The following is a 27,328-nucleotide window of genomic DNA, read 5'->3' as shown; positions in this document are numbered from 1 at the left end:
GTGGACAGCAAAGTAAATCAATACTATATCATGAAATAAATCAAGTAAAAGAATAACAAAAAGTTAGAACAAATAAATAAATAGGACATTTATGCTTGCATTTAATTGTACTTTATTGCAACATTACTTAAATCACTGTAAAGCTGCTTCAAAACAATCTGTATTGTATATAAAGTGCTATATAAAGGTGAATTGACAAATTCAGTATTTACACTACTGTTCAAAAGTTTGGGTTCAGTATGTTTTATTAAAGAAATCAATACTTTCATTCAGCAAGGATGCATTAAAGTTGATCAAAAGTGACAGTAAAGACATTTATAATGTTACAAAAGATTCTATTTCAAATTTTCTTTTAGACTTTCTATTCATCAAAGAATCCTGAATAAAATACATCAGTTTCAACAAACATCTTAAGCAGCAGCACATTGATGAAAATCAGAATTGTTTTATTTTGAGCGTCAAATCATCATATCAATGATTTCTGAAGGATCATGTGACACTGAAGACTGGAGTAATGATGCTGAACATTCAGCTTTGATCACAGGAATAAATTACACTTTACTATATATTCACATAGAGAACAGCTGATTTACATTGGAATAATATTTCACGTTTTTTCTGTATTTTTGATCTGATTTTTTTTAAATAAATGCAACTTTTCAAAAACAGCATAAAATCGCACAGACTCCAAACCTTTGACCTTCCTGAGGTGGACGAGCATCTTGTTTTGAAGTTTAAGCTCCACATTTCACAGACTTTACATCTTTCCAGGGTTTTGTTCCCTGTTCGTCTGCCAGACTGACGTGGAAAATGTCGGAGAGAGTGGATTGATTACACCGGAGCTCATCCCAGTATCAGCGTCAGCGCCGGGAAGAAAAGATGCAGTTTGCTTGATTACAGTGAATATCTGCACGCATCAAAGAAAGCGGTGACCCTGAGCCTGATTCAGGCTTCCAGGGATCTGCAGATTCACTGAGCTCATGTGGAGTGAGGTCGGGATGACACGGCTTCAGGTGTGCGCCGGTTATCGATTAAACGGACCCTGCAGGGACGGGCACTGCCAGTCATGTGCGCTTCTCTGAGATTAGCCCACAATGTGGCCCTTAGATAAGCTTATCTAACGCTGTGCATTGAATAAAACACACTTTCCGTTTGGCTTGTGCTGTTCACATGTACGTCGGGCGGGTCAGAGGCTTTCAGCCGCTTTGTAATCAACTTGACCAAGTGAAGTCCAACTCCTGATGACATGTTCAGTGGCGGCTGGTGGGTTTTAAAATGGAGGCACACAATTTTACTTAAATATGGCTTTTTTGTTCACTTCTATAGACAATATAAATATAAGTTCACTCACCTAGTCCTAGCCTATCATTTAAAGCAAAAAATCCTTTTAAATGTCCGTGTTTAAAGCACATTTGTCGTTTAGTGAATAGGGCTGTCGCGATAACCAATATTGTAGCATCGCGCAACTGACAGGCTAACCGCACAGGAATGCAAGTATCCGCGATATTCGCGTTTTCTTTTTTCATAAGGCTATACCCTTCTTGTTTTGACCTTCGTGCATGTGTATTGAATGTTAAACAAGTTAATAACAAAACTGTTAATCATGATGATTTGTACGGAGGCTTTGACTTAGACTGATTGACGGAGCGCGTGCGATTACCTGCGTCTGTCTTTGAGGTCAAGCCATATCCATTGGTCTCTATTAAAGGATTAGTTCACCTCAAAATGAAAATTTCCTGATAATTTACTCACCCCAATGCCATCCAAGATGTCCATGTCTTTCTGTCTTCAGTGGAAAATAAATTTGAGGAAAACATTTCAGGATTTTTCTCTGCACAATGGAGTTGAATGGCAACCAGAATGTTGAAGTTCAAATCAATGCCATTTCAAAGGGCTCTATATATATTTCTCAACTGGGATCATGTAGAGACTTTGAAGCTGCATTGAGACGGACATTTAAACCCTCTTTGAACATTGGTATAGTTGGTTGCCATTGAAGTCCATTCTGTGTAGAAAAATCCTGGAATTATTTTTAGTTTCGGTTACTGAAAACGTCCTCGTTTTTGTGCATGCTGACCACATCGTCACACTTATTTATATAGCAACAAATAAATATAAATAAATAAATCGAAATAAATAAATAAATGCAGATAATACCGCATATCACGCTATTGAGCGACTCAAAATTACCGCAAGGGAAAATCCTTCACCGCCACAGCCCTATTAGTGAAGCCGAAGCCTATATACAACATTCCTTCTTAATTTGTGGCTGTTGTTTGAGTGGTAGTTTAATAAATTTGTTTGCGATCAAATATTCAATATCTCTACTCTTCATAGTTACATCAGCGGCAGCAGTTCAAACTAATATCACGTAAGTTACGTCTGGTCGATGATTGGTTGATATTCCAAGGGAAGATAGCCTCCTCCGCCAATGTTACTTTTCTCAACAGTCCTAATCGCTGAAAGGGAAATACTCGATGGTGATTGGCTAATTTTGGATTTGGATTTTGGACCGGCTATATGGATTTGCCTCCCTCTTCTTTTCTTAATCCTCTCAGACTCGCGCTTTTGCAGATTCTGCACATTCGGGGAAGAAGTGTGCGGTGGTTACACTTACACTGGTGAAATTACAAACAAGAAATACACACTCCTCTGGCTTGAAGCACGTCCTTAGATTTCAAAAAGCTTTTTAAATGCTCCGGGCGTGCGATTCACAGTCTTAAAACACAGCACAAGTAATTTTATACCATGTTAATGGTATACAGTACCAGTCAAAAGTTTGGAAACATTACTATTTTTAATGTTTTTGAAAGAAGTCTCTTATGCTCATCAAGCCTGCAGTAAAAAAAACAAAAAAAACCCCACTAATATTATGAAATATTATTACAATTTAAAATAATGGTTCTCTTTTTTAATATATTTTAAAATGTAATTTATTTTTGTGATGCAAAGCTGAATTTTCATCAGCAAGTACTCCAGTCTTTGGTGTCTTATGATCCTTCAGAAATCATTCTAATATGATGATTTGATACTCAGTTATTATCAATGATGGAAACAGTTGTGCTGTTTAATATATTTTTTTGGAATACTTTTTTCAGGATTCATTGAGTAAAACGTTAACAGCATTTATTCATAAAAACAGCATTTATTCAAAATAAAAACATTTCTAACAATATAAATCGTTACCATCACCTTTTATCAATTTAACGCATCCTTGTTGAATTAAAGTACTAATTTCTTTTTAAAAAAAAAATTATTGTTCCCAAACTTTTGAACGGTAGTGTATATTGTTACAAAAGATTTCTATTCTAAATAAATACAGTTCTTTTTAACTTTTTATTCATCAAATAATCCTGGAAAAAGTATCTCAGGTTATAAAAAAAATATTAAGCAGCACAACTGTTTCCAACATTGATCATAAATCATCATATTAGAATGATTTCTGAAGGATCATAAGACACCAAAGACTGGAGTACTTGCTGATGAAAATTCAGCTTTGCATCTTACATTTGCATTTTGCAAATTACATTTTAAATTATATTAAAAAAGAGAACCATTATTTTAAATTGTAATATTTCATAATATTATTATTATTATTTTTATTTTTTTTTTAACTGCAGGCTTGATGAGCATAAGAGACTTCTTTCAAAAACATTAAAAATAGTAACGTTTCCAAACTTTTGACTGGTACTGTATGTAGGACTTGGAAATAGGTGATGGAATATGTTGAATTATGAGGTGGTAATCCAGTCATGGTATGACACTTGAAGTGGCACTAATTTTCAATAATTCAGCAGTTCCAAGTCAGTTATTTTTACTTTTAATGTGGTTACCATATTTTACCACATTTTCTTTTCTTTTTCTTTCTTGGGAGTTCAATCTGCCATTTTCATTTTCAAAGTGCCTCAACTTGAAGTCTCCCTCTAGTCAATCATTTTATCCTTTAAAACTCATCTTTGATCACCAAAATGACACATTTAAGCGTTTTTTCCTTAAAGAATGTCTTCATGCCTTAAAATATCTTGAATGTAACTCGACACCCTTGCCTCATTTAGTATGCGTGGTTCTATGAATATGCAAATGAGCCCCGCCTCCACTCACTCACTCAGCTCAGAGATCCACTGGTTGACGATCACACGTTGATCTGATTGGTTACAAGGTAGTGTGTGACGTCAGAAACACCAGCGATTTCAAAGCGTGTTTTTGAGACTGTCTTTGGTTCACTGCAGTTTTAAGGAGGAAATACTCAGCAATGCTGTCGACTTATGAATTTACACATGGTTTAAGCACATTAAAAACACCACTAGACATATAAACAACATTAAAAAAAACTGGATTTTCACCACAGGGGGACTTCGACTTAAGAATTAAATTTGACTTTGACTTTTCAACCGTAATCTGACAAAACTTAATTGTAAACCCGTAGAGGTTTCGCCGGGAAACCAGTCAGACTCCTGAACCTCGGCTCTAATGCGCACCTTAAGGGTAAGTTAATCAGTGAGGAATCACGAGCCATTTCCCGTTTGGATTCTCAGGGGACGTGGCCCGCCATCGTGACCCTGGCGCTGTTCCCATCTTCTACTTAAATGGCCTGATTTATTAATGGTCCCTGATGCCACCACTGAATGTGTCCCGTCCAGGGTTTTAGTGGATTGCTCTGCACCTCGATCTCTCAAAGCATAATTAATCACCAGTGCTGGAAGATCAGCCACAGTGACGAGTGCGTATCTTCCGGGAATCACGCCGTCGTGACTCCAGCGTCGGATGAAGAGAAGCGCTCGAACGCATGAAGTCACGTCTCGAGTGTCACTGATGTCTGTGTTTTCCAATCACTCTTAAGTCGCTCTCCACAGACAGCAAAACCTGGGCTTTAGAATTAAAGTTTCATGTTTTTGAGAGATTTATGTGAATAGAATTATCAATTCAACATGAGAATCTACTTTTACAGGGACGTATAGTATTAAAGACGGCATGTAATCAAAATTGCCTCTTTATTTTGTTAGTGCACATTACTAGTCTTGTGGTAAACAATTCATTCATGCAAGTTAATTAACCCCAAAACGTTTTTTCTTTATCTTAGAAAATAGAATAGAATAGAATTGGAGTTTCTTGTTTTTGGGGAAATTTCTGTGAATACAAATATCAACTCAACATGAGAATTTGCTTTTGGAGGGACGTATAATATTAAAGACGGAGACTTATTAATAATCAGTATATATTGGATAAGTGTCAAGAGGAGTGGAACATGTGCAAGAATAATAAGCTATATGAAATTCACCCGAAAATTTCAAACAGACTTTTAATCACTATTGAAACTAGATGTGATCCAGTGGTGTTCTCCAGATGTCGTATAGCTCACACGAGTTTGACTCCTGCATAGAGTTGGTCTTCACCTATAAGGAAAAAAGCCTATGTTGTAAGATTCCCCTCTCTGTTAAACATATTTATTGGACTATACTGGGTTTATTACAAGTAGAATGCTCTTATGAAGTTATTTAACTTGAGGACTTATTTAGTAAGATTATGCCTGAAAAGGTTTTTGGATTTTTTCATGTTAATTTAAAAAAAAATATATAATATGACGACTTGTGTTTGTTTGCTTGGTTTTATTGTATTTATATGATATTTGTATTTTTGTAATTTAATTTTTGCCTTGAAAATAGCCTTAGATGCTGACATGGCATTAAATAAAACAAGTTATCTACTGTATAGACGGTATGAAATCAAAATCAACCCTATTTATTTTGTTAGCGCACATTTTTTGTCTTGTGGTAAACGATTAATTTGTGCAAGTTAATCAAGTTTCACCCCTCTATTTTATCGTCAAATATTCTATTTCTCTCAGAATATTCTGAAGTTGGTTGCAACTTCTGGTTAACATGAACTTTTAACAATCATTATCAATTAATCCTAAATGACTGTATAATCCATTAGAATTCATTAAATCAGGCATTTTGAACCTTGTGTGTTTGGGAAGATGTAGCAAAAATTCAGATACAGGCAATAACGTTTATTTATTTATGAACTAATACATTTACTCTAGTATTCATTTTACAGAACTGACAAGAAAAAAGTTTGACTTAATGACAACTTAAGAACAACTAAATAGCATTTATGCAAGAAGAATGATAGTCATAATTTGACTTGAATCCAGATGCAAGTATAAACCAAATAAGTTTGGAAAATGTAGCATTGAACATTTGTGATTTGTATAATTGTGAGATGCTAACATGAGCATTTCAATGCTTTCTTTAGTTGGATCATTGCAGACTGAAAGATTGGTTGTAAACAGTGGTTGGGAAGGTTGTGACAGGCGGAGTATTTTCCAGATTAGCGCTCCAGCCGAACAGCAGCAGAGCGAGTGAAGTTGCACTTTGCCAACACGTCAACGGAATTAAACGCCATCTGTCAAATTATGAAAGGTTGTGAACTGACATGTCACAATCGTATCACGTTGGCTAATTAATCTACAAGCCTGAATTGCATTTCCAGAAGGAAATGGCAGCGTTTGCAAGGCGGTGGAAGAGTGAGTTTGGGCTTCTGGCTTTAGTTCTGAATAAATCAATCCTGCTGGTCATTGGGAGATTTTAAAACTTAATTTGTAAATTTAATATTGATATAGTAGAATGTCTAAAGTGTAACCTTATGTTTTAATTGCTAGCTCTCATTAGAGTATTAGTAGACTTTTAATTTCAGGTTAGTAGAATAAGTCGACATGTAGTTTTAAAGTTACTTATAGTCAGTAAAATGTCTTAAGTGGACTATCAAAATAAAGTTGCTAAATTAAAAAAAAATTCTTTGTTTTTTTCAACCAACAAAAAATAAATAATAATTAAACCAGGCAATCTGGAATGGCTTGGATGATTAATTTTTGGTAACTTTTTATGGTTATTACATTAGGTATCAGAAACTAACAATTTTTACAGCATTTACATTTATTCCAGTATATCATATTTATAGGAAGTAAAGAAGAACAATTGTATAAATTACCTTTAACCTCTTTACTGTCAGCCCCCTTTTTGAGAATAAACATGAAAATGCAATATCCAAACTTAACTGGTTGTAATTCAAGAATGCTTTGGAAAATAGACTTAATTTTTGGTCTTGTTTTAAAGTAGACAAAGTAAAAGTACTAAAGAAAATGAAAGTATGATATTAAAAGTGCAAATTTACTGTAAATCAAAGGTTTCTCTAAAATTACTATAAAATCAAAGCCATAAGTTGTATTCCAAATTTGATATTACATAAATTGAAGTTCCCATGAGAAATTTTAGGCATAATACAAAAAATAGACTTTATTTTTTTTCTTTCTTTTTTTGCTTTTTTCTTTCTTGATGCATTCTCCTGTCAAATTAATAAATTTCGGTCCAAATATCACTTCTATTACAAAATATGGAACCTTGAGACTTTCTGACGATATGTGATTTTGTCAAGATTAGAAAACTGTTTTGATTATGAAGTATTTAAAATAAATGTTGTAATATGAAACCTGACACTGCCCAATAAGGGAGGAGCCTGCTATTACCATTTCTATGGTAACGCAACATCCAATTTGAATTGATTTCGTAGGCTTTACAATGATGCATAATTTATGCTAATTACTACGTTATATGACAAATGGTGATAAAAAAAAGAGCGCTAGTGGGACGGTGACAGTTAACGGGTTCGATATTGTAAAAATGTTTTTCATAAAACCTAACTCATGTTAACGAACTTTTTTTAATTGTTTGAAGCATCCAACCTGCCATTCAAGTAATTACAGATTGGTCTTCGTTTTTCCTTTCGTGAAGACGCCAAACATAAAAATGATAATATGAGCATATAAAGCAATGACAGTAGCTCTAGTGTTTGGCTGTTGGGTAATGCTGGTTATAATCTGATCTCCGGAGGGCCATATTTCATCCAGCGTCTGCCATAAGCCACTGCGTAAAACAGTTATTGTGTTTCGCCTCCCTAGAGGATTCCCCCTTAATTGACTGCCATGAAATATGAAGTTCATGGTGAACCATGTGGTTCATTGTTGCATTTGTCCTCTTCTAGAGTCTAGAGAAGATATAGTCCTGGTGCAGATGTGAAAACAGGAACAAGAAGACCTTGTTGGTGAGGGATGAGCGAATCCCTGAGCTCTCACTGCTTATGTCCTCGTTCTGATGTTGTCATTGAATTTTCTACAGGTAATTAGAGGCTCGCCAGGCACGCTTTCTGTAGAACAAGTGTTTGTAATAAGTGTTTTTTCCTTGAAAAAATGTTCTTCATGCCTTAAAATATCTTGCATGTAACTCGACACCCTTGCCTCATTTAGTATGCGTGGTTCTATGAATATGCAAATGAGCCCCGCCTCCACACTCACTCAGCTCAGAGATCCACTGGTTGACGATCACACATTGATCTGATTGGTTACAAGGTAGTTTGTGACGTCAGAAACACCAGCGATTTCAAAGCGTGTTTTTGAGACTGTCTTTGGTTCACTGTAGTTTTAAGGAGGAAATACTCAGCAATGCTGTCGACTTATGAATTTACTCATGGTTTGTCTTAAAGCAGATTAATAACACCACATAGACACATAAACAACATTAAAAGCTGGAGTATCCCCTCAGGGGGACTCATGCTAATTCTGTATTGACTTAAAAATATGAAATCATCTGCAGATGTGCACAAGGATGGCGTTTGGAAAGTGCAAACATCTATTTTCCTTCTGTTCTCCTTTCTAGGCTTAGCCAGCGATAGGGATTGTGTGAAATGCGACGGGAATGTCATCATGATGCACCGGCGCACGTGTTTTCTTGCCGTCGTCTTGACAGATGCATGTGTGACTGGAAGCAAACACCACATCGAGCTCCCTCATCTCGTCCGTCGTCGGCCGGCTCATTTTCTCCTCGCGAGCGGCAGCATAATAGGATCTGAGGCTCGCTTTGTTCTGTTCCACCGGGCATCGCAGATTAGCTGCAATTAATCTTAGTTAAGAGAGCCCTGTGTGTGCCTGACACCCTTATACGCAGCGCTGCGGAAAAGCAGAGGGGAAAATAAACATCAGGCTGGTTTATACAAGTCAATATCTTGTGCCTCTAATGGGACAAGATTCGACCAAAGCAACCCTTCATTTGACAAATACATCCCATCATTCAAGCTGTTGTGCTTCTTCGCCCCTCCTTTTGCTTCTCTAGCTTTGTGAGCGCACCTCGTTATTCCTGTGGGATTCTCTTCACTGGCTCGCTCGCTTTCTGAGGTTTTCCATGCAGCCTTGCTGGCGTCTCAATGAAGAATGTGCTTTATAAACTTTCCCACCGACTGTTGAATCCGATCCACATCTAAATCCACTTAGTTAAAGATGCGCAAAATTACTTTTCAAATACTACTAATTGGTTTTTAGGCTGGTTGTGGGTTCATCTAACCCTGAATGGACATGGGAATTTATAAAAGACCACTGTTTTTTGTTTTACTAGACAGGACAAAACAATGGAACCAAAAGTCTCCCTGTAGTCAATCATATTATCCCTTAAAACTCATCTTTGATCACTAAAATTACATATTTAAGTGTTTTTTCCTTGAAGAAAATTTCTTTATGCCTTAAAATAGCTTGTATGTAACTTGACACCCTTCCCTGATTTAGTATGCGTGGTTCTATGAATATGCAAATTATCCCCGCCTCCACTCACTCACGAGTGGTTGACGATCATACGTTGATCCGATTGGTTACAAGGTAGTTTGTGACGTCAGAAACACCAGCGATTTCAAAGCGTGTTTTTGAGACTGTCTTTGGTTCACTGCAGTTTTAAGGAGGAAATACTCAGCAATGCTGTCGACTTATGAGTTTACACATGGTTTGTCTTAAAGCACATTAAAAACACCACATAAACAACATTAAAAGCTGGATTTTCACCACAGGGGGACTTTAAGAGTCATACTTACTCTTTATTGACTTAAAAATGCTCGTGGTGGGGGATTTAAAAACTGAGGTATTAAAGTGATAATGCCTTTTTAATACCAGAGTTAGCAGCGTTTATTTGAATGCAGTTTGTTTAAATGTAATAAAATAAAATTATAATGGACATTCTTAAAAAACAAACATGAATTCAAAACCCTATTTTGAACTAGAAAAAGCAAAGTTTTTGAAAAGTTCTTTTGAAAGGTTTGAAAAGTCTTGAAGGGTTGTAGGCAAGTTTAAAATTTCATAATTTAATAAGTTGGCTCGGATGGAAAAACGCTTTCTCACAGAATGCATTACCTGAGTTGAAGTTCAGTAAATTCCCTTTCCAGTGCGTTCAGTTTCTAATTTAACTTTCTGTCACCAATTCAATTCAACATCACGCTGATGAATTGAGCAAGAGCCAGTTCTTCAATCCTGAATCTTGCACAACCTTGAATTTTTTGCTGTCTAAAAGCTTGACGCCAAAGCCCGTGTCATTTACGTTAAATTAAATATGGTGTTTACCCTGACTAATGCCCACAAGGCTCTAGAGTGAGGTAATGCTGTTGGCCTGCTCTCGTATTAATTCTCACCATGGTTTGTGCTTAATGAACCAAAATCCAGTTCTGCATCTGGTGTTGGGCTTGGCAGATTTAGTGATTTTCAGAATTAGTGACGCAGTCGATTGCCCCGACGGGAGACATTTTGTTACTCCAAATGGAAGAATGGTGTGTGTCAAAGGTTCCGGTGTTGACCTTTGTGGGTTGAACGTGCACAGTTGTGGTTTCAAATCATCTGGTTTATAATATTTATTTATTTTTGGGTTTAAAGCTGGCGGTTTGGATGGGCCATTTTGCAGTCCCATCACGCACAGCCGTTGCAAATTAGAGAATTGCAGCTTTGGAAAGCTGAGACGCATGTATAATGCAGATCTCGATCTGTTTGATTGTCACCGCTGTGGCCTGGAGGAGCCGTGGCATTGTCTTTCGGTTTGGTTGTGGCTCATTTTCAGGGTTCATTGGGAGGAAAAATGAAGTTGGAATCCATGATGATTAGCCTTGGAGGTTCTGGTTTGACTTGTCGGGCTGTAATTTGTCTAATCGTCTCTGTGGCTCTCTGGTTATTTGAGGCATGAATCTTCAGCTATGTTGTAGATGAAGCTGTTCGTAGTGGTTGTTAATCTTGTGTGCACCGTCATGAATGGAAAACTTTCTTGTATTGGGAACAATACAATAACATCAATGCAATGCAATACCATTGTAAATGAGTTATTAGAAAATATCTGGCTTCATGCCATAATTTCTTTTCTTTTTTTAATTTCTGTTCCAAACCTGTATACATTTCTTTCTTGTGCTGAACACAAAAGACGATATTTTGCACAATGTGGGTAACCAGACAGTTGCTGGTCCCCATTGACTTCCACAGTGGGAAAAAATATACTATAATGGAAGTCAGTGGGGACCAGCAACTGTCTGGTTACCCACATTGCGCAAAATAACTTTTCAACTGAAGAAAGAAACTTCGAGTTTAAAACAACTTGAGGGAGTAAATAACAAACATATAACATGTAAATAACATGGGGAAACTATCCCTTTGATGTTAAAACATAAAAACAGAGAAAATCATTCACTGCTTTTGACTCAGAACTTTAGTAGCTTTAATCAGAATCAATGTTGGTGTGAAATTTCTGAACAGTTGGTTTAAAAGAAAGGCTGATTTACTCAAAATACATTGACATGTTGAAGAAAATGAAATGTTTTTTTTTTCTTTTTTTTTACGTCATATTTTCCATTTAGACCATTTTTTTTAAAACCTTGGATCAATATTATTGAACCCAAACAGGTTATTGCTTATTTTAGTGCCTGTAATCAACCATCCATGCTGATTCCCCAAGGAATCTAACATGATCAGGAACATCTTTCTCTCGGCCGGTTCTTGCACTACTGCGAATTGCTCATAAATCAGAAACGTGTCGCCTTAAGTCATTTATTTCAGGTTTCGTACAAGTGCTTGAATTTGACTTTTTAAAATTTAAGTCCTGGAAAACCCTTGAAACCATATTTTTGAAGAAGTTTTTGAAAAGTGCTTGAATTATTGAAAATATTTCACTTTTTTTGTGTGTGAAAAACACAACCTTTTCACACAAAATGATCGCTGCATCCCTTCTGAGTAGGGATGCACGATATATCGGCCACCATATCGGTATCGGACGATATATGTTCAGTTTTAGTGTTATGGTTATCGGCCTGATAAGAAAATTTGGCCGATATATTAAAGCCGATAAATAATGTATTATTTCCTTAAGCTGAGACGCTTCAGATGCGCACTGTTCAACATGATGGTTCTGAATTGCTTGAAATATGATTGGAATCACTTCAAAAAGGAAAATACAGTTCAGTGCAACACGTGCAGCGCAAATCTGTCATATCGGCTACATAAAATGATCATGAGAACATTATAATTGTGTGTTTAGGACATGGCTCTTAATGATGAGACTTTTGTTTTTGTTATCAGGCTCTTAAAAATTATATAAAAACTTGGATTTAGATTTATCGGCCAATATGTCGGTTATCGGCTTTCAGATATAAAGAATTATCGGTTATCGGTCAATTTTCATATCGGTACATTCCTACTTCTGAGGTATAGAGCTATTTCGCATGGCTATGAGCATGATAGTAAGTTTACAAAAAGTATATAATACAACTTTCATTCTTCAGATCAATCATATCTTCATGGAAAAAATCATTTTGAATAAGTCATAGTATCCTTTCAATGGTAAAGGGGATATTTCCCATGTCTGACAGCGCTGCTCAGTGGATTGATCTCTATGAAGTGAAACATCAGAGACCATATTTATGTAATTTGAGTTAAAAAAACAAACAAATAAAATAGATATTGTTTGATAAGTCCTGATTGTAGTCCTTGAAATCCAAAAAAGTAGTGCTTAAAGTCCTGGAATTTCATTTTACAGAATTTACTGTTATTTTATTAGTTTTCCAAGTCATATATTTTCCATTTAACTCATTTCCTCTTAACCTTGGATCAATATTATTGAACCCAAACATTAAGTTTGGTTATTGCTTATTTTAGTGCCTGCAATCCACCATCTATGCAAATTCCCCAAGGATTCGAACGTTAAACGTCTCCTATCTTACATGATCAGGAACATCTTTCCCTCGGCCAGTTCTTGCACTACTGCGAATCGCTCGTAAATCAGAAGCGTGTCGTGAGTGTTTAAAGTGTGCGAGAACATTACAGATGGACCTGCGCCTCAAAACATGCCCTTGATGTTCGCTTTCGTGTGCCGTTTCTGTTTGGCATCGCCAGCCTGTTAATGGACGTGCGGAAAAGAGTCTGGAATGAAATTGCGCTGGCATTATACTTCATGTCTTCTGGCCTACGGCTCAAGTCTATCAGGCCTGGCCAATAATAAGCAATCCATTTGCAACTCCGTGCCTTGATGAATTACAACGTGTGCCTGAGCGGAACATGACCCGAGAAGTGCTGGATGTGAAAGCGTGCAATTCTAGACGCCAGTTATTGCTCTCATGTTTGACGGGCCTGTTTGCCAAACTGAATTCATGGTTTGCCCTGACACTAAGAAATCGGGTCTAAAGAAAGGCAATAAATTATTCTCCCGCCTGACACGAGCTCTTATTACCTGTGTCACTCTGCATAGAAGGACCGTGTTGGACTAATGGTGGATTTCGTCAGGGGAAGAATTTTCTGGCATAAATCCAATGTCAGCGTTTGTCCAGGTAATGACGTCTTCGCCTCCCACTCGGCTTGTGTTTCACACTCGAGGTTTGACAGCACAACCCAGGGTTTCATGAAAGTAATGTTTCTTTCTGTGATGGCGTAACTCTGAGTAACTCAGGTCGGGTGGGGTTTGACCCTCGAGTGCCAGTTGTGCACAAAAGCCTTTGAATGATACAGCCTCTGTGAAAACCCTTAGTTGTCACAACAATGGGACGCAATGCTCTGCAATCCCAGCTCTCCTTGCTCTCTCCCGGCTCTCTTCAGCTTTCTGTGAAGATCAAGGGAGCGAGTCATCGTCTTCTTCAAACGGCATTTATGTAAAGGGACACCTTTGCATGTTTGTTTTGGAACCGACGACTGATATTTAGCATTTGCATCCTTGCATTTGCATATAACCATTGTTATATGGTATGCAATATTACCCCCCCCCCACCCATTGTGTTAATTGTTGCGATCAGGGTTTGAAATCAACATTGGCGGGTAACGCTGACAAATCACGAGCCAATTTGGCGGGTTATGTTTGGGGAAGTTGGGGAAATTCGTGTAGCCAAATCTGTCCAAATTTAGCGCAAATACGCGACTCATAAGTCATAATGATGTATTAGATACAGTGTATTGCACAGAATCTGCTCATATCTGGCTTACTTGAACACACACATCACTACACAACAAATAACGGCGCGCTTGTTTATTTGCATTGAAGCAATAGTGAAGATTAAAAAGCATTTGTTCTTTGCACTTTTGATATGTGCACCTAAAACACATTTTTGGTGATGAGGATGAAAGAACTCACTCACTCACGCACTCGCACACACACACACACACACTCACTCACTCACTCACTCACACACTCACTCACTCACTCACTCACACACACACACACTCACTCACTCACTCACACACACACACACACACACACTCACACTCACGCACACACACACTCTCACACACTTACACCACACACTAGGGGTTGCACGACTACTGATTTCTGCTAGTCGATTTCTTATCAAAACAATACTCGAGTTACTCGACTACTCGTGGTTCATGCTACTGTAAATGAAAAGACATGAAATAGCTAGATCTTATCAATAAACATTTATTAATTCATAGCCTAATGCAACAATTACATAAGTAAACTCTCAAAACATTATAATTATGACATTTCATTTTTAAATTTTCATGTAACAGTCTATAGCCAAATAAATGGCCGTTCTTGCCTTTCATTTCAGACGTCTGCTTCTAGGGGCCGTTCACATCACGTCTTTTCCGCGCTCAAGGTCGTCATTTCAAATGTAGGCGCGCGCTCATAATGAAAGCAACATGGTGCACTAGTTTTTCCAAGCGGGTTTTTTCTTCTCATCTCCAGAAATATATCTAGTAGTAAAGCTAATGCAAGGGCTAGAAATCAATGAATCCTTTGCGGAATGATACTTCTTCGTCGTCATCATGGAGAGCGCAGTTTGTTTGCATAGCAACGACAGACGCCGCGGGAGCGCGAGCGCTTGTAGGAGACAGCGGCACGGCCGCGCGCGCTTTCCACACGTTTTTAGACGCAATATGTGAACGGCCTCTTGCAGAGTTGGTCAATTACAATATTTTTGTCATCCTTGATGAAATACTTCCACACATCTGACGTGTGGTGTCTGTTGGTGACGTTCGCCATTTTTAATTCATTTATGGTTAATGGACGCTCGAGTAGTCGATTGTTTCCGACAGCGTCGACTAGTGGTTGAAGTAGTCGATCTATCGACTACTCGACTAGTCTATGCAAGCCCTACCACACACACACACTCACTCACACTCACTCACACTCACTCACACTCACACTCACACACTTACACCACACACACACACTCACACACTTACACCACTCACTCACTCACTCACTCACTCACTCACTCACTCACTCACTCACTCACTCACTCACTCACTCACTCACTCACTCACTCACTCACTCACTCACTCACTCACTCACTCACTCACTCACTCACTCACTCACTCACTCACTCACTCACTCACTCACTCACTCACTCACTCACTCACTCACTCACTCACTCACTCACTCACACACACTCACATACACATAGAGAGAGAGAAACATTTGGAGTGGATCAGAACTTTTCATCAGTTATACATGAATTTTGAACAATATCCGTTCTTGTCTTAGGACAACAACTTTGATGAACTTTTTGGATCCACTTCAAATGTTGACTACTTTGTTTGTGTGTATGTGTGCGTGTGTATACTCACACGCACTCACACTCACACACACTCTCACACACACACTCACACACTCTCACACTCACACTCACACACACACACACACACACACACACTCTGACACTCTCACACACACACACACACACACACACACACACACACACACACACACACACACACACACACACACACACACACACACTCACACACACACTTGCTCGGCCAGTAGAAGTTCTGAATGGCCAGTCACTTAATTTAGTAGCCAAAATAGGCCGGTGAGTGAAAAACTTAACTTCAGACCCTGGTTGCGGTGTTTAACCCTTTTAATGCAAAGGTTTTGTAACCAACGACTGATATTTAGCATTTGCATCACACATTATATTATTATATATATTATTATATTTTCCCCCCAAAAAACCATTGAATGTTCTGCTGTAGATGTAAAAGCCATTGTTGCTGATTGTTGTGATGTTTCATCATCTGGTGGCTATTGTAAAAATTGCGTAAAGGTCCTCGTCTCATTTAAGAGGGGTATTTTTAGAGGGTTTGATACGAAGGGAAGTGTCATCGTGAGGCTTCCATAGGAATGCAAATTGCATCTCGGCTGAATGTATTGCCTCATACCCATCCGCTGTTACAGCACTGTGGGGTTGTTTACTGTGGCAGAGCTGGTTTTTCACTGGAAGCGGGGCCTTGAGAGTGTTTGTTTTGGGGCTTGAAGATTTGAATCGCTTGTTTGGCTTCAATTTAGTTCTTTAAAACGTCGCCCCCTCGTGCATTCGCTCAGAGGAAGCCAACCAAGAGTTTAGGAACAAATTACATCTCGGGGTCTCATTCATATTCAGCATCGCCTGTCAGGAGCGAGCGCTGATGAGTTTAGTTGTTAGGCCTGATAGGCACGCTTGAATATGCCAAAGCAAACGCTTGTGCTCGGTGTATTCCACGCTCGCAGCTCTGGGACCGATCCGGGCGCCCGGTATGTAAGATGCCGATAGCAAAAGAAAAGGTTTCGCCAGTGCGCCGTTACGTGTGATTGGTGGAATATTTAATAATAGTAATAAGACAATAATTCCTACAATAAATGAAATTGTCATATTATTTAATAGTAATAATTCCTACAATAAAGATAAATGGCATATATTATTCAATAATAATAATAATTCCTAACATAAATATAAATAGCTTATAGTATTCAATACTACTGATACTATTACTACTAATGATAACTCCTAAAATAAATAATAGAAGATATTATTGTAAAATATTGTATAATAGTAATAAAAGTGATAAATCCTAAAATAAATATAAATATAATATATTAAATAACTCAAAATAAAATATAAATGGCACATATTGTTAGTAGGATTAAAGTAAATTTTACTTAATTATATTTATTTAATTAATTCTATATGTGAAATTAAATTAGCTTCTACTTAACTAAGTACATTTTACAATTACATTTTTTACTCAAACAATATAACACTGAATTAATCCACACTTTTAAAGTGTATGCTTTACTTAGAAGAATATCTATTATATTATCTAAGTAAATACAATAGATATTGTATAGATTCCATACTGTATCTATATTAAAGTAGCATTTGAACACGGAGACATCAATTCTTGTTACACAATATACAGCGATGGTAACATTTGATAGATTGTTTTTGAGTATGAATGTGTGATATCCACCTTTATTAATAATTCATGCCCCAGTGCATGATGGGAACACCAGTATTAGAAAAGTTGAGTAGGTTTTACTTAACTTTATATCATTTGAGATTTACGCTTTAATTTCTGCAAGCTTGAATTGAGTAGTAATATAGGATTTACCTTTATTTGTTTTTTTATTCTTGCCTGAACTACCTTTTTCATGTAGAAATTACATTTAGTTTTTTCTGTAGAATTGACTTCACCACAGACTCATCTTTATCAGTGCATATGCTTTCCTGCACACGTGAGATTGAGTTCGTCAACCGCTTCAGTCTCCTCTGGGAGATATTATAGTTAACGGATCTCATCTGATGCTTTTTATTATTTAGCCAAGACCAATTTTAGACTTGAGTTTGTCCTTTGCACATGCACACACTGTGATCGAGGCCTAATCCTCTTGATATTTGATGAGAGTTTGTTTATTTGGTGAAATATTGTGTCTGTGGATGTAATACCGTAGAGAGGTCAAGAGGGCCTGAGACACACACCTGTTGAGACTGATTCATCCGATCCTGATTAATAGTTTTGTGTCTTTTGGATTATTTTGTTTTGTGTTTCCGAAGGCCGTTCTTCCTCAAGACTGTAAAAACACTGCTGTTGAATGTAATACTTCTATATGCAAGCATGTTCTTTGTTGTTGCATTTTGAAATGTCTGTATGCAAGTAAGTGTTGCTTTTCAACATGGATGTTATTTTGTCTAGTCAAGTCACCTTTATTTGTATAGCGCTTTTTACAACACAGATTGTATCAAAGCAGCTTCACAGTGATAACAGGAAAATGAATACAACAAAGTTTGTTTCTAGAAGAAAATTGCATCATTCACCTTAAGGCAGATCAGTAATATTGTTGAATATTAAATGTCCCCAACTAAGCAAGCCAAAAGCCAAGGCGACAGTGGCAAGGAACCAAAACTCCATCAGTGACAGAAGGGAGGAAAAAACCTTGGGAAAACCCAGACTCAGTCGCTCATTTCTCCTCTGGCCAACGAGCGAACAGTGTGTGATTATGATTCAGGCATTACAGGTCAGAAGTCAGATTGGTTTGGAACAATCACAATATCATCCAGTTCCATCTGGTTGAAGATCGGAGTCACGCCGGTCAGTGCCGATGGTTGTCGTGTCGATGAGGCCTTCATAGGGCTGATGAGGCTGGCACTTCAGGGATGCGTTCACCATCTTATCTGGATACGGCAAGGATCCGGCTGACTACATAATGCATTGTGGACGTGTCTAGGCGCAGGTCCACCATCTGATCTGGATATGGCCCGGATCCGGCTGACTACATAATGCATTGTGGACGTGTCTAGGCGCAGGTCCACCATCTGGATATGGCCCGGATCCGGCTGACTACATCATGCATTGTGGACGTGTCCAGGCGCAGGTCCTCCATCTGATCTGGATCCGGCTCGGATCCGGCTGACTACATGCGTTGTGGATGTGTCCAGGCGCAGGTCCACCATCTGATCTGGATATGGCCCGGATCCGGCTGACTACATAATGCATTGTGGACGTGTCTAGGCGCAGGTCCACCATCTGGATATGGCCCGGATCCGGCTGACTACATCATGCATTGTGGACGTGTCCAGGCGCAGGTCCTCCATCTGATCTGGATCCGGCTCGGATCCGGCTGACTACATGCGTTGTGGATGTGTCCAGGCGCAGGTCCTCCATCTGATCTAGATCCGGCTCGGATCCGGCTGACTACATGCGTTGTGGATGTGTCCAGGCGCAGGTCCTCCATCTGATCTAGATCCGGCTCGGATCCGGCTGACTACATGCGTTGTGGACGTGTCTAGGCGCAGGTCCTCCATCTGATCTAGATCCGGCTCGGATCCGGCTGACTACATGCGTTGTGGACGTGTCCAGGCGCAGGTCCTCTATCTGATCTGGATATGGCCCGGATCCGGCTGACTACATCATGCGTTGTGGACATGTCCAGGCGCAGATCCTCCATCTTATCTGGATATGGCCCGAATCTGGCTGACTACATCATGCGTTGTGGACGTGTCCAGGTGCAGGTCCACCATCTGATCTGGATCCGGCTGACTACATCCATGCGTTGTGGACGTGTCCAGGCGCAGGTCCTCCATCTGATCTGGATACGGCTCGGATCCGACTACATCCATGCGTTGTGGACGTGTCCAGGCGCAGGTCCTCCATCTAATCTAGATACGGCTCGGATCCGGCCGACTACATCCATGCGTTGTGGACGTGTCCAGGCGCATGTCCTCTATCTGATCTGGATATGGCCCGGATCCGGCTGACTACATCATACGTTGTGGACGTGTCCAGGCGCAGGTCCTCCCTCTTATCTGGATATGGCCCGGATCCGGCTGACTACATTGTGTTGTGGACGTGTCCAGGCGCAGGTCCTCCATCTGATCTGGATACGGCTCGGATCCGACTACATCCATGCGTTGTGGACGTGTCCAGGCGCAGGTCCTCCATCTAATCTAGATACGGCTCGGATCCGGCCGACTACATCCATGCGTTGTGGACGTGTCCAGGCGCAGGTCCTCCATCTGATCTAGATACGGCTCGGATCTGGCTGACTACATCCATGCGTTGTGGACGTGTCCAGGCGCAGATCCTCCATCTGATCTAGATACGGCTCGGATCTGGCTGACTACATCCATGCGTTGTGGACGTGTCCAGGCGCAGGTCCTCCATCTAATCTAGATACGGCTCGGATCCGGCCGACTACATCCATGCGTTGTGGACGTGTCCAGGCGCAGGTCCTCCATCTGATCTAGATACGGCTCGGATCTGGCTGACTACATCCATGCGTTGTGGACGTGTCCAGGCGCAGGTCCTCCATCTGATCTAGATACGGCTCGGATCTGGCTGACTACATCCATGCGTTGTGGACGTGTCCAGGCGCAGGTCCTCCATCTTATCTGGATATGGCCCGGATCCGACTGACTACATTGTGTTGTGGATGTGTCCAGGCACAGGTCCTCCGTCTTATCTGGATACGGCCTGGATCCGACTGACTACATTGTGTTGTGGATGTGTCCAGGCACAGGTCCTCCATCTTATCTGGATACGGCCTGGATCCGACTGACTACATTGTGTTGTGGATGTGTCCAGGCGCAGGTCCTCCATCTTATCTGGATATGGCCCGTATCCGGCTGACTACATCATACGTTGTGGACGTGTCCAGGCGCAGGTCCTCCATCTTATCTGGATGTGGCCCGGATCCGGCTGACTACATCATGCGTTGTGGACGTGTCCAGGCGCAGGTCCTCCATCTTATCTGAATATGGCCCGGATCCGGCTGACTACATTAGGTGTTGTGGTCGTGTCCAGGCGCAGGTCCTCCATCTTATCTGGATACGGCCTGGATCCGGCTGACTTCAGTAAACCTCGGAATAAACAAAGAGACTATTAGCGTAGACGCCATTCTTCTTATGATGTAACGAGTACATCAGGATTTATGGGAAGTGTTCCTGGTTCCGGCTGACCTAATCTATGCAGCCTAATAATCATTTAACTGATTTGAATATTAGAAATGTATAATGTTCTATGTGAATGCCAGGTAAAAGAGATGCGTTTTTAGTCTAGATTTAAACTGACAGAGTGTGTCTGCTTCCCGGACAATGTTACGAGACTGTTCCAAAGTTTAGGTGCTAAATAGGAGAAGCATCTTCCGCCAGCAGGCGATTTTAATATTCTAGGTATTATCAACTGGCCAAGTTCACTAACTCTATCGAGTTCTGAGGTTTGTTACAACCATTAAAGCACAGCGGCTTACATAATTGCGTTCAACAAGGAAGTATTGTTGAATGAAGTGTGTTTCAGGCCCATCCTCAATCCAGAGAAAAACCCAATGCTCCAACTTTAGCCTCTTCAAGGCAATTTCCATGAGCAGGGCTCCAGACTAACTTTTTGCTTTGGTTGCACTGGTGCGCCTAACTTTTTTATTTAGGTGCACCAGCACAAAATTTGGGTGCACCCAAATTTTTCCTCGGCTGTATCACCTTTAACGCCACAATTTTAAGGTCACCTTTTTATCACGCTCTATACACATTCACATATATTATGTAAATGAATTTAAACAAGGTGTAGGTAAAAACTTTTATTTATTTTTTGAAGCACAATTATTAACGGTATTCCTACTCTTACCGATACTGCTTATCGATACAGTACTTTAACTGTATTCTTATGGTTCTTTTTGTTTTATATGTAATAAACAAAGATAAACAATAGATAAACAAAAGATAAACAATTAAACAAAGATACACTTCATATAGGCCTACAGTGCTTTAATTTCAGGAAGACCTACTACTGTTCAGGTATGGTCTAAAAAGAAATCTAATAAAGTAATAAAATGTAAAATAACACTGTAAAATTTATCATAAATAGATTAATGCTTATTAAAGCTGAAGTTATTCTTTCAAGAGCTGTGAGTGATTTTTCTCTTGTTGTTTGATTTGCAGTAATGGCGCGATCGTCAAAATGTTTATTAGACTGCGGCCCCTTTAAGACCGGGTGCAGATCTAATAGGCTACTGATGCACCATATTCTCCCAACCATTTCCATAACTACGTCCATTTAAGACATAAATTGTTTTTAGTGAATCTCAAAGCCGGTAATTTTGACACGCCTTTGTGTACAATTGATCGTTTAGACGCGCACAATCTGCACATGAAACCGAAAGTATAATTTGCTTGTCTCGGTCTGTTTCGGAGCGCGCGCCGCCATGCGAACAACATCTATTGCGCAGATTTTTGTGTTTTTTAATAGCTCTTTCAATTATTAAACGCGTCCCGCAATTTAGCAACAGTAGCTAGACTGCATTTACAACAATCACCGATCGTGCTGATTCTGAGTTTTAGGGAGAAATGACAGCGTAATGCTGCGAAGGGAAGAAGTTGCGCGTAGTTAGTTTTTAATGGTTTTACCTCAATATATTATTTTTTATAATCTTTGGAAGCCGAAATTCAATAAAATCAGACTAATATAACAGACCTTAAGTGTAACCAGGCTACGTTTGAATGTTTAATTCTGTCCTCCGTCGTCACTCATTAAGCAGGGCTGTCGTGTTGTGCGAGTTGAGGCATCGCGTGAGAGAAGAGTGCGAGTTCCGTCAAAGGAGAACAAACGCCAACAAACGTTCGTGCAGAGGCAGCGGATGCGAGGACGTTAGGTGCACCGGTGCGACCTAGGAAAAATGTTAGTCGCACACTTACAAAATTTGGTCGCACATGCGACCAAATTGGTCGCACTCTAGAGCCCTGATGAGGATTGATTCTTTCCTGCTTTCATCCGGTGTAGCTGTAATCCCGTACAGTCACGAGTGGCGACAGCATGTCAGGATCCCGACGTTCCTCGAGTCATCCCACGCTTCTCTATCCCACCGGAAAAGCTTGGCACAGGCAATTAAACTTTCCCCAGTGAATGTGTTTGACTCGAGTTCCTCGGAGAGAATCCCAGTGTCTTTAGCGCTGTCTCCTGGAGTGTGCACTACACATTACCTTGGGTTTATTTATAAGCAGTCGGTCTTGTGTGTTCTGCTTCTCTCCTCTCCATCTGAAAGTGAGCTGTCCCTGTGTAAATCCTTGTTAAAGTTCACGCTGTCCCCTTTTCACCTGGCATTCTGCAGACTTGACATCTCTCCTCATAATCTGCTGCCCTTCGTTTCTCTTTTCTTCTGTCTGGCTGTGCCGGATCACTCCTGCAAACTTGACTTGTGTTTTTACAGACAGCGCACCTAAAATTTGCCTCTAGGCTTATCGGATTAGGATGTAGTTTTCGTAGGTGGTGTGCGGTATTGACAATTATATCTCTATTTTCTGGGATTTTATTGATAACAAAAATTAGATGATGTTTTGATGACTGTGTTGGTATCTTGTCAGATTTAGGACTGCTGTGAACAGCTGACTACTGAAGTTCTCAATATTTTGTGTGGTGGTCAGTTCACAGCAGTGACAAATCTTTTATGGGCATTTTTACCTTTTATAAGGCTTTTTTTTAACCAAATAAATGTATGCACCATCTTCTGAGTCAAATTCTTACGTTTAATCAATAAATTCTAAAAAAAATAAGACATAATAGTGATGTTATTCAAATGAAATCGACATCATCAAAATTCATCTTTGCGCTGTAGAGGAAACACAGAATCTGCGTCTAAAGTGGCTTTAAGGTTAACCAGCATTTTCATAATGTTTTGATGTTTTAAACATAAAATGTAGATATTTTGAAATTATACTTTATGTGTGAAATTAAAACCGCCAGTAGGTGGCAGCAAGTCACTGTTTATGAGGGAGTCATTGAGTTTCAATCGATTCATTCAAACGGCTGATTAATTCAGAAACTAAGCATTTGACTCTCTTAATGAGTCACTGAGTCATTCATTCAACTCATTCATTCAGGAATGAAACGCCTCCGTGTGACGCTCAGTTTAAAGCAAGCATCTGCATAACACAATTTAATAAACCTAGAAATTATTTTAGCAACTTTTAAAGTTCAAGTAACACACTTTGTATTTGTGTGAGCACTTTAATTGAGATAAGAGCGTTGTTTCTGCTTTTAAACACTGCATACAATTTAAGCACAACTTAAAAAACATTTAATTTTTAATCTTAGTTTAATCTAATACAAATATGCTTTTTTTTAAATGTTATGCTTTTTCTTCTTGCTTCCTTTATAATCCGAATAAATAGTTATTCTGCCTTTTAAATTGCATGTTGTCTATGCTTTATACATGTCATCCAATAATAATTTGTTACATTTTTATCATATCTGTGCCTAGTATCTTGATATAGGTGCGTTATAATGACAGGGAGCTCTCTAATTCGTCACACAATGTTGAGAAGTCACTGTGTTATAGTGCTTTTGGTCAAATGAAAGTGCACTGGGGAAAAGTGATACTGGAACCCACCCAGCCATTGTTCTTCCAGCATCTCCCATGATGCACCAGCTCAAAGCCTTTCGCTTTGACTAATGAACGGCCCTGGAAATGTCAAACTTTTCGTTACCCAGCTCAATCATTTCTCATAAAGCAGATATAAACTCATTTTCTCTCTCTCTTTGCCTCTTCCAGTTCAATACCAGATGGAGATGATGAGGAGTCTCCGGCACGTGAACATCGACCATCTTCACGTCGGCTGGTACCAGTCCACGTTCTACGGGTCTTTCGTCAGCCGAGCTCTTCTGGACTCGCAGTTCAGCTACCAGCACGCCATCGAAGAGTCTGTGGTGCTCATTTATGGTGAGTCTCATTAGTTAATAACCCTGGATTCAGGGCTCGACAGCAAGAGCTTTTCACTTGTATTTGCAGATAAAAGTACAAAAAAAGTGGATCAAAACCTTTCATCAAAGTTATACGTGAATTTTGAACACTACCTGTTCTTGTCTTTGGACAACTTTAATGTAATTTTTTGATCCACTTCAAATGTTTGATGTATGTATAAATGTGTGTGTTTGTGTATCAGAGTGTGTGTGTGTCTCATAATTGGATTTTGCATTTATTTCTGCAACAATCATTTTAATTTTTTTTTCTGAAAATGCCATAATGGTATTTAGATATTAATGAATTATTCCTATTATAAATAAATATTTACACACATACATACACATACATATACATACATATACACACACATATATACATTTTTTTTTATATATTAAAAAAATTAATCTATGCCCACCTCTAATATATATATATATATATATATGCATGCATACATGCATACATGCATACATGCATACATACATACATACATACATACATACATACATATATATGTATGTGTGTGCATATATAATTTTTCATCATTATTTTGAATCATTATAGATAAACAAAGATCTAGTTCCTTATTCATTCCATTATTCAAGTTTATAAGTCCAGAATGCTTCTCGTTTCAACAATTCTTTATTTTTTTTATTGCCGCCACTACGTCACCTGTTTGTGTTTGCTGCGAGTGCTTTGAGCGTTTTCCTCATTGTCAAGGTGATTTTATGTTCTCTGCTTTACAGTTATGCCTGAGAACACCGTTTCAATGTTAAAGTCTGTCGATACACAAACTTGCAGAATAAATGCCTTGAATGCAATGCATCGCTTGAGATGAACGCATCCGTCAATGGTGTGAATGTAAAGTGCATTGGTACAATGCTGGGTGAAGTGTGTGTTCAGGATCACGAGTATTTTACTGCCCTGTATTCTAGACTCGGTTCACTGCTGCTGTGCTTTATATTTAATCTTGCCCCCTTTAAACCCATCAATAATGCAGGCTGATATATTAAAGTCTAAATAAAAATCTGCTCACATCTCTCTGCATATCGAGGAAAGAAGTCTCGCCGTTTCAGACAGTTTCTCTGTTTGAGTTCATCAGATCTGACTCTTTCTGAGAAAGCTGTGAGCTTTTGGTGGAAACTCACTCCAAGACAAATCTCACATGACACGTTTTTTTACACGTCGTTTTTTACTTTTGCATATTTTTTTAAATATGCATTTAGCAGACTTGTAATCCTAATATTTACATAAAGCGACTTGCATTGCATTTATCAGGTGAAAAATATTAGTGCATTGTGAATATTATAATTTAAGTTTTATTAAGATTTATTAATGAGGCAAGGGTGCCGAGTTACTACATTCAAGCTATTTTAAGGCAAGGCAAGTTTATTTATATAGCACATTTCATACACAATAGCAATTTAAAGTGCTTTGCTTAGAAAATAAACACAAAATAAAAGCAAGGGAAATTAAAATGGTTTTAAAAGGAATTAAGAGATAAATGAAATGAATTTAAGGCATGAATAATTTTTTTTTTCAACAGAAATTTTTTAAATGTCATTTTGGTGAGTTTTAAGGGATAAAATTATAGTCTACAGGGGGACTATTTAATTTAAAGCTGCAGTCCGTAGTTTTTCCTCTGTCGCCATCTCTGTAAGAAATCTGCAATTGCAGTTATTTGCGGAATTATCAAGTTTACGTGGGTTGTACATCGGCATGAAACAGCGCGGATGAATCCAATGTTTATAATATAACATAATATAAACATCTTACGTCAGGGAAATTTTCACTTTAACAATCTGATTCAGATCCAATACTTGACAACGGAGGAGGCGGGTTTGATTTTCTTGGAGTAGAGGTGAATTGCTCCCTCTCATAGCTAGCACAAAATAATTCAATTTTACCATAATGGCAAAACGAGAAAGGCACAATAAAGGAAACTCTGTATCTGTGTAAATTAAGCGATCAAGTGCGCTACTGTTATGTAATTGAACTATTGAACTGTCTAACCTGTCTAGCAAAAATAAGCCGTCTCTGCGTCCGTTTTGAACCCCTTTAAAACACGGAGTTCACGCCATCTTTCAAAAGCCCTGCAGATGTTTATCCTGGTTCTCGCATGGGCCGGTTGCAGTCTCTTTTTTTTTATCTCTAGCCACTCCGAAGTCCGAAGTCTTTTGGGTTTTACAACTGGTGAATCTCCAGTTTTCACTGGTGATTGTCGTTTGAAACATTCTGGATCCGCCATGAGTTTAATTATTTCAAGTGCTGTGAGAAAAGGCTATAAATCTACACCTCGAACATCCTCACATGCAATATAGCCTACTAGCGGGACTCCTTCTTTATGTGTACAGATGTGAAGTAATGACGCAAACACATGCTCGAATTTCCCACGGAAATCCACCAGTACCACTGGAATTAAAATCATTATTAAAAGCTAACCGATTTGAATCGAGCTAAGGCAAGCAGAGAGTTTTGAACTCTGGCTGGTTATG

At 38.9% G+C, this 27,328-nt stretch overlaps 1 protein-coding gene across 1 annotated transcript in view; it reads left to right on the top strand.

The window, feature by feature from the left end:
* Positions 1–27,328, top strand: part of eif3ha (eukaryotic translation initiation factor 3, subunit H, a) — an 87,497-nt gene that overhangs the window by 33,827 nt on the left and 26,342 nt on the right. The window contains exon 3 of the mRNA XM_081389134.1: positions 24,645–24,812. Coding sequence (XP_081245260.1) covers positions 24,645–24,812 — 168 coding nt within the window. The remainder of the gene's footprint in view (positions 1–24,644; positions 24,813–27,328) is intronic.

Source organism: Scardinius erythrophthalmus (assembly GCF_964197995.2).
Source record: "Scardinius erythrophthalmus genome assembly, chromosome: 16".
In the NCBI taxonomy this organism is placed as follows: domain Eukaryota; kingdom Metazoa; phylum Chordata; class Actinopteri; order Cypriniformes; family Leuciscidae; genus Scardinius; species Scardinius erythrophthalmus.
The sequence above is the reverse complement of the archived record's forward strand: the minus strand, read 5'-3'. Positions and strand labels throughout refer to the sequence as shown.